The sequence below is a fragment of the Salmo trutta genome, chromosome 1 (assembly GCF_901001165.1).
Source record: "Salmo trutta chromosome 1, fSalTru1.1, whole genome shotgun sequence".
NCBI lineage: Eukaryota > Metazoa > Chordata > Actinopteri > Salmoniformes > Salmonidae > Salmo > Salmo trutta.
Window position 1 is genome coordinate 48,752,831 of NC_042957.1, and position 16,012 is coordinate 48,768,842.

The 16,012-nt window shown below is 41.9% G+C and overlaps 2 protein-coding genes across 4 annotated transcripts; both read left to right on the forward strand.

The window, feature by feature from the left end:
• Window positions 1-8,300: 8,300 nt before the first annotated feature.
• On the forward strand, window positions 8,301-10,352 carry LOC115198143 (bryoporin). Of its 2 annotated transcripts, none has more exons than XM_029759867.1 (3): window positions 8,301-8,725; window positions 9,058-9,171; window positions 9,680-10,352. In XM_029759867.1, the coding sequence occupies exons 1-3, from the start codon at window positions 8,556-8,558 to the stop codon at window positions 10,107-10,109; spliced, it is 714 nt and encodes a 237-aa protein (XP_029615727.1). In that variant the 5' UTR covers window positions 8,301-8,555; the 3' UTR covers window positions 10,110-10,352. The 2 variants fall into 2 exon arrangements, with proteins under 2 accessions (XP_029615727.1, XP_029615736.1); XM_029759876.1 differs by having other exon boundaries at window positions 8,324-8,725; window positions 9,032-9,171.
• Window positions 10,353-11,003: 651 nt separating this feature from the next.
• On the forward strand, window positions 11,004-13,055 carry LOC115198151 (DELTA-stichotoxin-Hcr4a). Of its 2 annotated transcripts, none has more exons than XM_029759890.1 (3): window positions 11,004-11,158; window positions 11,961-12,097; window positions 12,190-13,055. In XM_029759890.1, exons 2-3 carry the CDS (start codon window positions 11,994-11,996, stop codon window positions 12,635-12,637), a joined length of 552 nt encoding a protein of 183 aa, XP_029615750.1. In that variant the 5' UTR covers window positions 11,004-11,158; window positions 11,961-11,993; the 3' UTR covers window positions 12,638-13,055. The 2 variants fall into 2 exon arrangements, with proteins under 2 accessions (XP_029615750.1, XP_029615759.1); XM_029759899.1 differs by having other exon boundaries at window positions 11,025-11,158; window positions 11,947-12,097.
• Window positions 13,056-16,012: the final 2,957 nt, after the last annotated feature.

Here is a 16,012-nt window from a genome sequence, read left to right on the forward strand (position 1 = left end):
TTGTATTGATCTCCTGTCTGTCTTGCTGTCAGAGGATCAGTCCCAGACAGAGAGCTGGCGTTCATCATTTAGCCAATGTGAGGATGAGAGAGCACAGTCTGAGGATATGGAAATACACAGCAACTATTCAATAGAACCTTTTCGCTTACATGCAGATCGTGTGTAAGTGTTTAAAGGTAATTCAGTAAATGGCCTACGCAAGCCACTAATTACTAAGTGTATAATGTCGTGTATTGGTCTTGCAACAAGGAAGAGGAGAGGAGAGGAGGAGAGGAGAGGAGAGAGAGAGAGAGAGAGAGAGAGAGAGAGAGAGAGAGAGAGAGAGAGAGAGCGAGATGTTGAGTCCTTTTACATGGACTATGGAAAAACAAAGATACTCCCAGCAGAGCCAGTGTACAGTATATTTGAGAGAAAGACAAAGAGTGTGTTTGTGTGTGTGTGTGTGCATTTTTGTTTTTGTTTTGGCATAGTTAATAATTAAGCAGAAAAGATCTGTGCCCATTTGAAAAAGATTAGCCATTACTCAAATGAGGGTGAAAAACACATATGGGAGGAGGGTGAGAAAAAAGTGGATGCTTGCCAAACATTAGATGGAATATGCTTACTTGAACAATGCTTGTTGAATATATTTGCATATTTAGACAAATCAAATGCAGGAGCTTCAATAGTTACTGATTCCTAAACTGCCAATTTGAATTTTCTCTTACTGAGTTCTAACAGATTGAAATCACATTGGGAGGGATGTGGACGTGAAATAGAGCTGTTAGTATTCGATTTGAAATATGTTATGTCTTGTTATGCCTGTCACTAAATGGACTGAAGACAGTTGGGCCTATGATTTTAAATTCCATATTGAACTGGTTTTGCTCCCAATGCCTTCTTACTTGCCCAGGCTTTCCTCCCTGGATCAGCACTGATCGTTTGGAAGGTGTGGGTTTTAGTCATTTTGATGTGTGTTGTCTAAACCCATTTCCTGAGCAAGGTTTCCTCTCCTTGTCCCCTCGGCAGGCAGTGACACAAATGTATTCATACAGCACAGCGCTATTGATTTCTCTTTGGAGGGGGAATTAATCCATGCTGAGCACAAATAATCTTTAAACCAGGCATTTATTCACACTCTCACTCCAAGTGCACCACCGTGGATGCTTTTAATCGCTCCGTAATTTGAGAAGGGGGATGCACTGGCATGCCCTGTCAAGTTAAAGCCTCCCTATCTTTAGTCCTCCTCTTCTCGCCCTCTTGAAAACACACGCAGGTCTGCAAACACACACACACACACACACACAGAATAAATGAGATTAATGTCAAGGACTTTTCCCCTCTGCTGAGAATTCTAACATTTGTTAGAGGAGATTTACAAACACACAGGCAGCCATGCACCTGGACTGTTCAGGGTTCTCTCCCCCCCCCCCCCCCCCCCCCCCCCCCCCATCCCCTCATCCTTTTATTATCCCTTTTTCAAAGTGGCACCAAGTGTAATCCCCCTTAATGGACGTTTAATATTTATACTTATAGCATAATCACTTAAACATTCATTTACGGGGCCATATTTGGTTGTTCGCGGGCCCTGACAGCCTATTCATCAAAAAGGTAACGTGCAGAACCTTGCGCCCCCTGCGGCAATCAATCAGCACGCTCCTCTCTCTCCTCTCTCTCCTCTCCCCGCTTTACCACCATCACCAGAGATAGGTCTCAGGCCAAAATGAATCACAAGCTGAAGTTTACATAATCCCCCTCTCCTCCCGCCTCCTCCTCCACCCATTACCCCATGTTTGAGAACCTTTACCTTTTACAGACTATTCCGATGGCTTGAAGGATTCATCAAAATAGTTCATTCACAGAGACCTATGCATTTATACGACTTCTGCACAGCCATAATATGATATGGAAATGGTGAATTTGCATACAATCATTGGATCACAATCCTTGTTGATTAGACAATTTAGCATTTCTTCTATACTGGAATGAAGCATTCAATGTGTAACTGGCGGACCATTAAACATGTAGGCCCACTGACTGACTGGAAAGTTACATTACAAGGATAGTATAGATAGATAGGGTTTAGATACAGGAAAGATTGAACGTTTCCTGAAAATTGAATGCTTAGTCATTGGTAAGTGCCAGGTAACGGCAGGCTGACTGGAACTGTTCGCACTAAGTTGAAGTTCACAGACAAAACAAAATACATATTGTTTTTAAACTCTTGTTTCACATGAACTACATGTTCACTCATTACATGGTTCTCCAATAGAACATGTTCCCGCAAATGAATACTTAGGCATTTAGATTGATATTGTCGTGTCTTTGGCATCATTAAATTGAAGACTGTTATTTTATCAAATCAATTCTCTGTAATTATTATTACGTGATTAAACTAATCATGTAAATGTAATTAAGTAGGAAGTCGGGGCACCAAGGATAATCTTCAGATTACAAAGTTATAATTTTCCTAATATAACTCTTCAGATATTTTAAAATCTGATCAATTAGTCTTCTAATTAATGAATTATTCTTTACCTCACGTTAGTCTCATTCTGAACGTCTTAAATCGTTGGTTATCTGCACGAACCCAGCCTTTACTTTGAATCATCCATGCATCAATTGTCTTAATCATTTATTTACTAACTAACTAAATAATCACAGAAATGCATAAACAAACAAACAGTAGATATGGTTACAAGGAAATGATAGGGGAGGTTCCCTAGTGGGCTAAGACAATATGACGGCTTGGTGGACAAAGGGAAGTGGGTGTGGACTGAGAAGGGCGGGAATAACAAGAGTCACTACACAGTTGATAATTATTAATTGAAATGCTAATCCTTTGCACATGAACGCTCACTTATTCGGGAATCATTGCAATCAATATATATTTACGCTCAGTGTGTCGTCAGAGATCTCTGTTGGAATCGTCCGTCTTTCTGTTGTAAAGTTCATCCGAACATCTCTCTCCTTACCTGGAGTCTTTTGTGGTTAGAATGGATACTTCAGAGTCCCATTCTGAAATGTTCTTATAGAATAGATTGTTTTGGCGGTTGTCGGTCTTCGCATTCCATGGTACATAAATCCTAGCTGCAGGCTAGTAACTAGTATCGAAGATTTGCTCTTATTCTGTCGGTATCAATATTTTCAGAGTTTCAACAACCATTACAACCTTAGCTTCTACTGAGGTTTTTTTGTGGTCTCTACTCAACCTTCGCTCCCTCAGCTGACCGAGGTAGGCATGGTCTGAAAAGGATTCCTTCAGGTGGGGGTTTTATTCGGAACAGTAGAAGAGGGCTGTCCCATGATGCCAGATCAATGTCTGTGCTCACGGGGGTGGGCCAATGACTTAGTTAAACTTTGAAGGGAATTTCACAAATAGTTTCATCTTTACTCATTCATTTTATATAATAATTAGATGCAAACCTCATAACGGAGGCTCCTGTATAAACAGAATTATGGTAATGTGGCCGTATTGTCTTTCCACAATCATAAAACAAAACGGACCGGGTCATAGCTGGCTTCTCCACCGACCGTTTACACATTCTCCAAAACATGGATATTGTTCAGTTCTCAAGTTCTGTGATGTAGAACAAGTTCCTTTGTTCTACTGTGAAACTCTCTCTCTCTCTATACTGCCTGGTCCTGAGGAGAGTCTCCTCATGGAATTTACGACCTGAGATAACAGAACCTGGGTGTAGGGGGAAGAGAGAGTTGGTGAGAGAGAAGGGGGAGGGTACTCGCAATACCAAAAGAGGGCCACGTCATGACAATATGGATTTGACGTTTAAAAAACATATAGATGAGCCGGTTAAGAAGCTAAGATTTAAAGTTGGCTTTTCTACAGAGACAGATGGTGCCTTTCTCTAAGCAGTAGGAAGCAGATGATTCAGTCAACCTTTTTATCTATTCTTGACTATGGTGATATTATTTATCAAAGTGCAGCTGCTAATAGTCTTAAACCTTTGGATTCTCACCACCAAAGTGCCCATCGTTTTGTTACAGGTGACAGTTTTGATACTCGTCACTGCATCCTGTATCAAAAGGTTGGCTGGACTTCACTAAAAGACTCGTAGATCTCTACATTACTCCCTTTTTGTGGGCCCTACATCATAAACTTCCGTCTTATCAAACTTTGCTGTTGAAGTATAGACACTTGAGTTGCCTAACCCATTCACAGGATTGGTTAACTCTTGAGGTTCCTATGGTATTTTAGTTTTTATGCACCATATTGCTTGAACAAAATTACAAATGCATTTAATCTTGATGTTCTAGTGCCTTTCGGGCAATTTAAAGTATTGACTGGAGAATTATTTGTCGAGGAATGTAACTGTTCTTCTGGGTGATGTTTAATTTGTGCTACCCATGACTGTGTTTTTGTATTTTTTTAAATATGTACAGTGAGGGAAAAAAGGTATTTGATCCCCTGCTGATTTTGTACGTTTTCCCACTGACAAAGAAATGATCAGTCTATAATTTTAATTCTAGTTTTAAATGAACAGTGAGAGACAGAATAACAACAAAATAATCCAGAAAAACGCATGTAAAAAATGTTATAAATTGATTTGCATTTTAATGAGGGAAATAAGTATTTGACCCCCTCTCAATCAGAAAGATTTCTGGCTCCCAGGTGTCTTTTATACAGGGAACGAGCTGAGATTAGGAGCACACTCTTAAAGGGAGTGCTCCTAATCTCAGCTTGTTACCTGTATAAAAGACACCTGTCCACAGAAGCAATCAATCAATCAGATTCCCAACTCTCCACCATGGCCAAGACCAAAGAGCTCTCCAAGGATGTCAGGGACAAGATTGTAGACCTACACAAGGCTGGAATGTGCTACAAGACCATCGCCAAGCAGCTTGGTGAGAAGGTGACAACAGTTGGTGTGATTATTCGCAAATGGAAGAAACAAAAAAGAACTGCCAATCTCCCTCGGCCTGGGGCTCCATGCAAGATGTCACCTCATGGAGTTGCAATGATCATAAGAACAGTGAGGAATCAGCCCAGAACTACACGGGAGGATCTTGTCAATGATCTCAAGGCAGCTGGGACCATAGTCACCAAGAAAACAATTGGTAACACACTACGCCGTGAAGGACTGAAATCCTGCAGCGCCCTGCTCAATAAAGCACATATACATGCCCGTCTGAAGTTTGCCAATGAACATCTGAATGATTCAGAGGACAACTGGGTGAGTGTTGTGGTCAGTGTTGTGGTCAGATGAGACCAAAATGGACCTCTTTGGCATCAACTCAACTCGCCGTGTTTGGAGGAGGAGGAATGCTGCCTATGACCCCAAGAACACTATCCCCACCGTCAAACATGGAGGTGGAACCATGGAGGTGGGCAAATGTACAAAATCAGCAGGGGATCAAATACTTTTTTCCCTCACTGTATGCATATATACAGTACCAGTCAAGAGTTTGGACACACCTACTCATTCAAGGGTTTTTCTTTATTTTTACTATTTTCTACATTGTAGACTTCAAAACTATGAAATAACAGATATGGAATCCTGTAGTAACCAAAAAAGTGTTAAACAAATTTGAGATACTTCAAAGTAGCCACCCTTTGCCTTGATGACAGCTTTGCACACTCTTGGCATTCTCTCAACCAGCTTCACCTGTAATGTGTTTCCAACAGTCTTGAAGGAGTTCCCACATATGCTGAGCACATGTTGGCTGCTTTCCTTCATTCTGCGGTCCAACTCATCCCAAACCATTTCAATTGGGTTGAGGTCGGGTGATTGTGGAGGCCAGGTCATCTGATGCAGCACTCTGTCACTCTCCTTTTTGGTCAGATAGCCCTTACACAGCCAGGAGGTGTGTTGGATCATTGCCCTGTTGAAAAACAAATGATAGTCCCCACTAAGCGCAAACCAGATGGGATGGTGTATCGCTGCAGAATGCGGTGGTAGCCATGCTGGTTAAGTGTGCCTTGAATTCTAAATAAATCACTGACAGTGTCACCAGCAAAGCACCCCCACACCATCACACCACCTCCTCCATGCTTCACGGTGGGAACCATACACGCGAGATCATCCGTTCACCTACTCTGCGTCTCACAAAGACACAGTGGTAGAAAACAAAATGTTCACATTTGGACTCAGACCAATGGACAGATTATAAAAAAAGGAAATGCCTGACAAACTAGTCTGACATTCCAGATATACTATAGATGGATGTGACTGCTAGTATCAGTCTTGGATATGGTGCATCAGGGATGGGGCAAGATACTGTCTCTCGCTGTCTGCCTCTTTCTCTCTCTTTGTTCTTTATTTCACTCTTATTTTTATCTATCCTGATGCCTAGTTACTTTACCCTGCCTTCTAGTATATATCTACCTCAAATACCTCATACCCCTGCACATTGATCTGGTACTGGTACTCCCTGTATATAGCTCCACATTGATCTGGTACTGGTACTCCCTGCATATAGCTCCACATTGATCTGGTACTGGTACTCCCTGTATATAGCTCCACATTGATCTGGTACTGGTACTCCCTGCATATAGCTCCATTCTTGTCTACTTTATTTAATTCCTTTTCTGTTATTATCTTATTTTTCAACTCTGCATTGTTGGGAAAGGCTCATAAGCAAGCATTTCTCAGTAAAGTCTACACCAGTTGTATTCAGCGCATGTGACAAATAAAATGTGAATTGATCTCTCTCTCTCTCTCTCTCACTCTCTCTCTCTCTCTCTCTCTCTCTCTCCCTCCCTCCCTCCCTCCCTCCCTCCGTCCCTCCCAATCTATATTTTATTCCCAAGGTGTGTAGTGTGCAATGTGTAGAACATTCCATAGCAATTTGCCATCAACCAAGCAGAGCACATGATTGTCTTTCATCAAAAGATGTGTACAGTAGGTGTGTTAGGTCAATAAGAAATGGTTCTATATACAGAACTACATTTCCGAAACTTTGAGCTTCTTTGCATGAGTAATAATAGTGTAATATGCAGTTCTTCAGTCACGGATGAACTCCAGCGACAAAGATAAAAGACAATCAAGGCGTAAACTATAACAATTACTGTGACCGACTATTGGATGTTCACTGCATCTTGTTGAATGTTTATCATGTGTTCAGCTCTTATCCGGTTGTGGTTTTTAGTTTTGGGTGTGTAAGTTTAAAGAGGACTTTGAATGTAAATAATATGACTAATATGATTAGGTTGAGATTTTTAATTAACATATCCCATTTACACAAACACAATTACCAAGATGCATTTAACATTCTGACTCATTCATACAGAAACAATGCCTTATTCTAGTCCTTATGGCTGAAGGTTGCTGTGTGTCCTGTGTTCACAGCAGTGGAGGCTGCTGAGGGGAGGATGGATAGTAATAATGGCTGGAATGGAGCAAATGGAATGGCATTAAACACCTGGAAACCATGTGTTTGTGGTATTTGATACCATTCCACCAATTCCGCTTCAGCCTTTACCACAAGCCCGTCCTCCCCAATTAAGGTGCCACCAACCTCTTGTGATTCACAGTTATTGTTATTGACCATAACATGAAATTCAGAGGAAATTACTGTACTGTAAAGTACTGTATAAAATCTGTGCAGGAATAAATGTTCATTTCTGATATTGAAAGGTCAAAGGGGTAGGTGTGGTTTATTGTCAAAATACAACACAGAAGCAGCGGTGCATTTCTGAAAGCATTGCGACCTTGGTAAAGCAAGTTCCGTTTGTCCATAAGGCTGACCATTCAAACTGTAAATGCATGTTTGGCGCCATCTGGTGAAGTCTGAAATCTGGCAGCACTATTACCGCAGTCAGCAACGGTCCAATTACACCAGCACATCTCACAGCATTTAGTGTGTCCCAAACGGCACCTTACTCCATTTATAGTGCCCTACTTTTGACCAGGGCCCATAGGGATCTGTTCAAAAGTAGTTCACTATATAGGTAATAGGCTGCCATTTGGGATGCATGCAACCTTAGATAATTACATGGGTTTCCAAAACACACATTTGTAGCTCTTGTTCATTCAGTTGCCATTCCCAGCCACCAATAACCAACAGACGTTCTGGACATCCAGTATCCACTGGGTTTCTCAATTAACGCTGAGTAATTATTGCCCCACTCAGTTTTTACAATTAAAGAAGGGTGTGTTTCTTTTTCCATTGACAAGTGTGAGTGAGGGAGAGGTTTGTGAAGCTGGGGTGTGTCCAAGGATGTGTCACAATGTATTGCTGTGATAGGGTGGTACCTGGCTGTGAGGAATTTGTTACAGGTCGGTACATGCATATGTACAGATGCAGAACCCACATCTTTCCCAGACCTGCAGTGACAGCAGCAGCAATTTTTTCAATTTGTTCTCCCTCATCATGTCAGAGCACAAAACACAGTACTACGGAATGTGCTATGAGTATTGTAGCGCTGGCTGTATGGATAGCATTTATTACAACAGTCTCATTGGCACAAATCCCTTACACTTTATTTTTCATCTACAATATCTCCTATAGTATTTGATGTAATAGAACTAGCAGCAGCCAGTAGAACACCAGCAAATACAGGAAAAGTCAAAACTATTACATTGGTATGCAGTATTTCCTGTTCTTCGTTCAAAAGTATGCCTCATTTTCTGTGTTCCGTGCCACACCTGTGTTTGTGCACGGACACGCAAAAGTGTAATCAGAGTAGGTGTGACTTCAGCCAATTCCTCCTCTCCTCCACCAGTCTGGGGAAACACGAACCTACTCTACTCTGCCTGACACAACTGGAGTTTTCTGAACTTAGAAGGTGAATATCTTTACATTGTCTTCATCATAATTCACATCTTCTGCCTGCTACAATATTTAGCAAGCAATGCATTGGGATCAGAACGGTTTGTTCGCTACCTTGCCTAGACTTTTAGAAACATGCATCTGCCTACAAACCGTTCTGAGGTTCGAGTTTGAAAGGGAAGATTAAAGAGATTTTTAATGAATGTTATTTTGATTGTGTTGGCAAAGCAACTCTCATGAGAGAAATATTATGTATTCAGCTGTCATTATCTTTACACTCCAGACGTACTCTGTTTCCACTCATCTAAATACCACTGGGCAGCTTTTTTTCCTCTCTAACTCACTCAGACCAGCCAAGATGCCAGAGAACGCAGAGGCCGTTTCAGCCACTCTAACCACCAACAGGAACTGTACTATAGAGCTCACCAATGTCACCACTGGTTACTGTCTCATCAACCCCAAGTATGTTGGCATTCAATACTCTAATCTCCTTACATTTCATACAGTATACCACTATGGAAAATACATTCATTAGCCAAATAACAAACCAGCTGTACATCCCCAGATTGTTTGTTACTTTTCGGTGGAATTTCCCAGAGTAAATATATTTTATGACAGGCTTCTCTTGGATGGGTGGTTTTCATGTGTAACGTGGCTTTGAGTACATCCACCTATCCATCATGAAGTGACACAATGTGGCTCATTGCACACTGCATGCTGGCTCCCTCTGTGTTGCTTACGAATCCATAGCAGCACTCACACTCCATCTATCAGCACAGAGTGGCTGGACAGAAAGAAAGGAACAGTGAAATGACTAAAAGTAGAGGGACGGTGATCGTAGAAGTTAAAAAGTGTATTTTCACACAACTTTAAGTCCAGTTATAAGGTTTAGCATTTGATCAGCAACATGAATGTTCAGATAATTCATTTGAACTTTAATGACACCCCATTCCCATTACTAACCCCCCAGGGTGTATATGTATAGTGGTTACTGCTACCACCCACCCCAGCCCACCGTCCGCACCCCCAAGACAGAGGTGTGCTCCTTCACCAAGGATGACGACACAGCCACGGGCGCCGTGGGGGTCCTGACCTACGACCTTTTCCACATTCAGAGCCGCGTGTGCTCAGAACGCATGGCCATCATGTTCTCCGTGCCCTACGACTACAACTTCTACAAGAACTGGCTGGGGGTGGGCGTCTTCGAGGTGGCACGCGCCTGCGACAAGCAACTGTACAACCACATGTACAAGGAGAAGGACTTCAGCAAGTTTGTCCGATCAGAGGCCAGTGGGTCAGGGGTGGAGTACAAGGCCCAACACGTAGACCTGAGGGCCACCATGTCCACTGTTGGGAAGTCCATCATTAAGGTGGAGCTCTATGATAAAATGGGGCACTAATAAGGGTAGACAAGCTGGTAGCTGAGCCATTTTACCCAAAAGCAGGGAAAGAGTTTATATTTATACATAATCATGTACTAAATATAATAATGAACGAATCAACTAACTTAGGTGGTTAATGTTATCCAATTCATAAATATTTATCAACTGGAAGATATTACTGTCTAATTGTTCACAATACTTGATTCAGTGTCTTTTTCTGCACCTGTACATGTTTGTTTTAATAAAACATTTAACAATGAATTGGTGTAAGATGTTTTAGTGATAACCTTTAACATGTACTTGCATACCTGATCTACTGAACAGTTTCATGTATCATTAATATTTGCCATTAAGAATAAATGATTGTACATTGAATTCAGATTCCTAGAACTGTCAGTTTGTAATGAATCATAAAGAGACTTTATACTAACCAAAATACAATAATCCCATGTGATTCAGTGACTATTGGCTCAGAATTGATCATTATCCTGTCAGGGTTCATATGGTTATTGGTCTCTTGCCTTGTCCATCGCCCTGGAGAACTGCACCATATAAGAGATGAGCGTAGCTTCAGGGGTGCATGTATTTACTTGTTCAGCTTATTCAGTGCCTCTGTTGCACAATGCCATTGCAACGAATTACCCAATTCCTCCAAGTCAGTCAAGCATCCAGTCACACACAATCTATCATGAGAAACGGAGTATGCTGCAGAGTGACTGCTCCCTGCTTACATAATGGGCCTTTATCCACCAGGAACCATCTATTGTTCTGGTCTGCCAGCTCCAACCCAGATTAGGGTGTGGTACGAACTCGTTCCCACAGAGCTAGACAACATAATGTTGGCTATAGACATTATACTGTACTTTAGTATGAGCCCCAAGATGTAATGGTGGCAGTGTGTGTGGGAGGAGGGTGTTTTTTTGTTGGGGGGGGGGGGTTCTGAGGGTGTTTGACAGAGTACTGAAACTGTTTCCTGGTTTGAAAAAAAACGGTCCCTCCTTTCAGGTGCGTTTTTACTAAACTAAACTCTAGAGCTGAGAGAACACGCTGAGAGAAGTCTTTTACAGGTAAGATATTACTCATTTTCATGACCACTATGAGTATTACTGGAATAAGTAGAACTAGAGGTTATATAGAAATTGTAAGGGTGGCAGTATTCCACCTACATTTGATCACTTTCCATGATCTATTTTTTAACACAAATCTTATTTCCATTTGGTTCTCCCCCCGGTAACCATTGGTATGATGACAGTTTATAGATGCATTATTGGGCATATGTGAATCTATTAGTGCAGTTTACATGTGAGACATCCGTTTGATTTGTAACCGTTTCCCTGCAAATGAAAGTGGAGATGATTTTCCCCAGGTTTCCCCTCTCTAAACTGGTTATTGCACGGTTACTTAGTAGTGTAATTAAAGAGCCAGGCTTCCTAATGAGCCGAGCAGAGTGAGCAGCCGTTCTGTTATCGTTGAGAACTGCCTTGAAATATTCCTTATTACACACAGGCTCTCAGGCTTTTCTTTCATCTCCCGTTCTACACTGGCTGTTTAATACCTGTGTGTGTCGTGTGTCAATCAGGCAAACGGCCAACAGAGGAGAAGAAATTGCTGTTGAAATCTGAAAAGACTGTTCTCTACTGTATTTGATTCTGAGGAAAACCTCTTGACACTGAGCAGGGCATGTCGTAACAAAGAGGGAAGGGTTTCAGAGGGACACTTACAGTAACTGTATTCCACAGTATATTTTTGGACGGAATTGGATCAGATATGAATACAGATCCTCTTGGCATTCCAGGGGGTCAACCACAAATATATTTCTGCATAGCAGTCTAACTAAAAGGCTTAACCCTGCTAGTCTCTGTATTGTAGAAATAAAGAGGTACATATCAGAACCCCTCCAAAATGGCAGAGACAGCAGAGGCCGTGGTAGCTAACCTGAGCAGCAGGAGGAATGTCACCATTGAGATCACCAATCTCACAAACAACTACTGTCTCATAAACCCAAAGTGAGTACACACCTTACCAAACGATTGTTATTGTCACACTGTACATTCAAGGAAATGTTGAGAGCATAACGTTGTGCGTGTGTCCTCACTAGGGTATTCCTGGAGAGTGGGGATACCTACCACCCTCCCCAACCCACAGTGCGGCCCCTAAAGACCGAAGTCTGCACATTCAGCAAATCAAGCGCCAAGGCAACGGGCAGCTATGGCGTTCTGACCTACGACCTCTTTGAGAGGTCCCGGAACGACTACATCGAGACGGTGGCCCTCATGTTCGGTGTGCCCTGGGACTACAACATCTACAAGAACTGGTTCGCCGTGGGCATCTTCAACAAGGGCCGAGCCTGTGATGTGTCACTGTATAAAGAGATGTACAACGAAAAGAACCAGAAAGGTTTCATAAGAGAAGAAGCCAATGGCTCAGGGATCAGCTATGAAGGGAACTACCTGGACATCAAGGCCACCATGTCCCCCATGGGCAGGGCCATCATGAAGGTGGAGGTATGGGACAAGCTGTTCACTCCCAGCCAGCAGGCCCACTAAGGGGAACCTCCAGCCTCCACCCTCTCCACCAGCACTACAGTATACCTCTGCTGTGTCGTACCTCTGTAACCAATCCATCCACCAATAGATATTACTATCCTGCCGTACTGCTACTGTTTGTATGTTTTGTTGCTTTCATGTCTGAATTTCAAGACATCACCTTTCAGTAAATCTGCTTAAGATCAGTTTAGTTTGCTTACGAATCCAGGCAGAAGCGATATCCGCTCTTTTCAGTAGAAGTCACTGTTCTGTTCATCTCTCAGTAGCATCCTCTTTCAACTGGCATCTTCTCTAGAAATGTAAATCAAACAATGACTCACCAGAGGACGAGGGTGCATAGCTTACTTAACAACACATGGCTCTGTATCTTCTTATGGCAATACTAGTCTATGGAATAAAGGTTGTTTTGCTAAAGCTATTTGTGTATGATGAGTTTCTCTCTATTTATTGAGCCTGGAAATATTATGCAACACTGCCCCTGAAGGAAAATTATACTGGCCTTTAATGGATAGCTGTGACGTTCGTCGTTAAAGGTAGACCAAGGCGCAGCGTGAGTTGGGTTCATCATACTTTATTTTAAATGTGAACCAGCAAAAACAATAAATAGAAAAACAAAAATCTAGGCGTGCAAACATATGCAACACCAAGAGAAGATCCCACAACTGACTGTGGGGAAAAAGGGCTGCCTAAGTATGATTCCCAATCAGAGACAACGAATGACAGCTGCATCTGATTGGAAACCATACTCGGCCATTTAAAGAAAAACCAACATAGACATACAACACATAGAATGCCCACCCCATGTCACACCCTGACCTAACCAAACAGAGAAAAACGGCTCTCTCAGGTCAGGGCGTGACAATAGCTAATACTGATATGAAGTCTTCAACTTCTGAATAACATTATGCATTGCATACCATGCAGGTTATGTGCAGTGGTGGAAAAAGTACTAAATTGTCATACTTGAGTAAAAGTAAAGATACCTTAATAGAAAATGACTCAAGTAAAAGTGAAAGTCACCCAGTAAAATACTACATGTGTAAAAGTCAAAAAGTATTTGGTTTTAAATATACTTAAGCATCAAAAGTAAATGAAATTGCTAAAATGTACTTAAGTATCGAAAGTAAAAGTATAAATCATTTCAAATTCTTTATTTTCAGCAAACCAGATGGGGCAATTTTCTTGTTTATTTATTGACGGACAGCCAGGAGCACACTCCAACACTCAGACATAATTTACAAACAAAGTATTTGTGTTTAGTGAGTCCGCCAGATCAGAGGCAGTAGGGATGACCTGGGATGTCCTCTTGATAAGTGTGTGAATTGGACCATTTGTGATCCGATTCAGGAGATTCAGGAAACTAGGCGAGTCACAAGTCATGACTTCACAGGAGAGCCGTTTGAACTTAAAAAATAATGTTTTATCAAAATGCGTTTTTTTGGCAGAAATGCCTTCTCGAACATGTGAACTTTTATGTGCCTTAATAACAAACTTGTATGCCATCTGTAAATATGAATAAAATTGTTACGAACCTTGTTGGTTAAGCCACAGAAATGTTTCCCCGTCTAAATGTAACGAGTACTTTTTGGTGTCAGGTAAAATGTATGGAGTAAAAAGTACATTCTTTTCTTTAGGAATGTAGTGATTAGTGCAAGATGAGTTTCTCACAGAGTTGCGGTGAGTCAATGGCCATGCCTGGCACACCCTATTCCACCACAATATGCTTTCCTAAAGTGTTTCAAGGCGTAATGCACAGTTTGCATTATAGTAACCCTTGAGAAGCACAACCACGTCAATATTAAACCTCTATTGAAAACAAATGTAGCATTTGAAAGGCTCTTCAGAGGAACAGTAGGCCTGCCGACTGCTTCGAGGGCCTGACGGAAGAGATGACAGCCAGTGAATAGGAAGTCTATTCCCCCTAACAGCTATCATTCACTAAATACCAACACAGAGAAGAAACCACTATCACTCCTACTTACAGTCTAATTCTAATTCCCTAGGCCTATAGGCAGAGGCATGGGTATTTCTCAAAAAGCTATCAGACCATCAACAATACTGCACCAGCCCCACAATGGGAGTGACTTACACACATCGAGTACACACTTATTATGCTAATAGTACTGCTACGATTGGAGGGACGCAATCATTAACCTTGTGAAAATGAGGGCACTGCTAGGAGAGAGCGCTGCAGAAGCTCTTAAATCACATCCCAGCCAGATGTTATTGCGTTTCTAACAGCAAATCCACTTACAATTCCAACTCTGCATTTCTAACTCTGTTTCCCCCCGCGCGGTAGATTCATTCTGCTTTAGCTGCGTTAACTGGTTACCGCCACAAAGAGGCCCTGATCAAAGGTTTCTCTTCCCGCTGTAGCATTTACATAATATAGAAGCATAAACTAGCTCTATTAAGGCTCAATCTCAGAAGCATTGTTGAGTGGTGCATTGAAACAGCGACAGGCACCGCCGCCTATAACAGATGGGGCCACTCGGCAGCGCTAAGCAGGGCTTTTTGTCTGTTACATCTTTGAAAGAGGATAAACTCCCTCACTCCTTTCACATTCTCCCTCTTTCAATCTCCCACATGTATTCACTCATACACCTGCATATACTTATGCATGCTTTCATGTATTGTGTTGTATGTGATTGTGTTTTGTGTGGGTGCAGGCGTGCAGGCGTGCGTGACTACATTCGTGAGTCTGTTCGTGTGTGTGTGTGTGTGTGTGTGTGTGTGTGTGTGTGTGTGTGTGTGTGTGTGTGTGTGTGTGTGTGTGTGTGTGTGTGTGTGTGTGTGTGTGTGTGTGTGTGTGTGTGTGTGTGTGCATAGACTCATACAATAGTAAGCTTGGCATTTAGTATATTTCCTCAAAAACAGCCAAAGCACAACAACATATACATAAGCCAGTATCACAGGAGTCATTTGGTAGTCAGCTAAAGTCCCTGCTGATTTCCTGTACTTTTACTCTTTGATTTGAGGAGAATCCGTTGATTAGAGCTGAGCATTCTCCTGTCACTGGTGTTACACATAACACTGGCAAGATAATAATGCACCTTCACCTGCTAAAACATTCCATGGCCTGAATTAACTTATCCTAGTGCTCTGTATTACTGTAAAGTGCTGAGAGCCATCTTTATCTGCTTTCAAAGACTGCCACCTAGAGGCTGTCCCAGGTAATGACTCACACTGCATTACAACAGAACACTAGGGAGCATTTATCTAACTAATACTGGGCACAATATGTAGAGGTTCATCTAACTTGATGGTTAGCTGCCATTGAACAAAAATGAGGAGAAAATAGCAGGAGAAAGTTCTGGAAAAATCCCAAATGTCAGCACAATGAACCAACATCTCATGATAACAGATTGCAAAGGA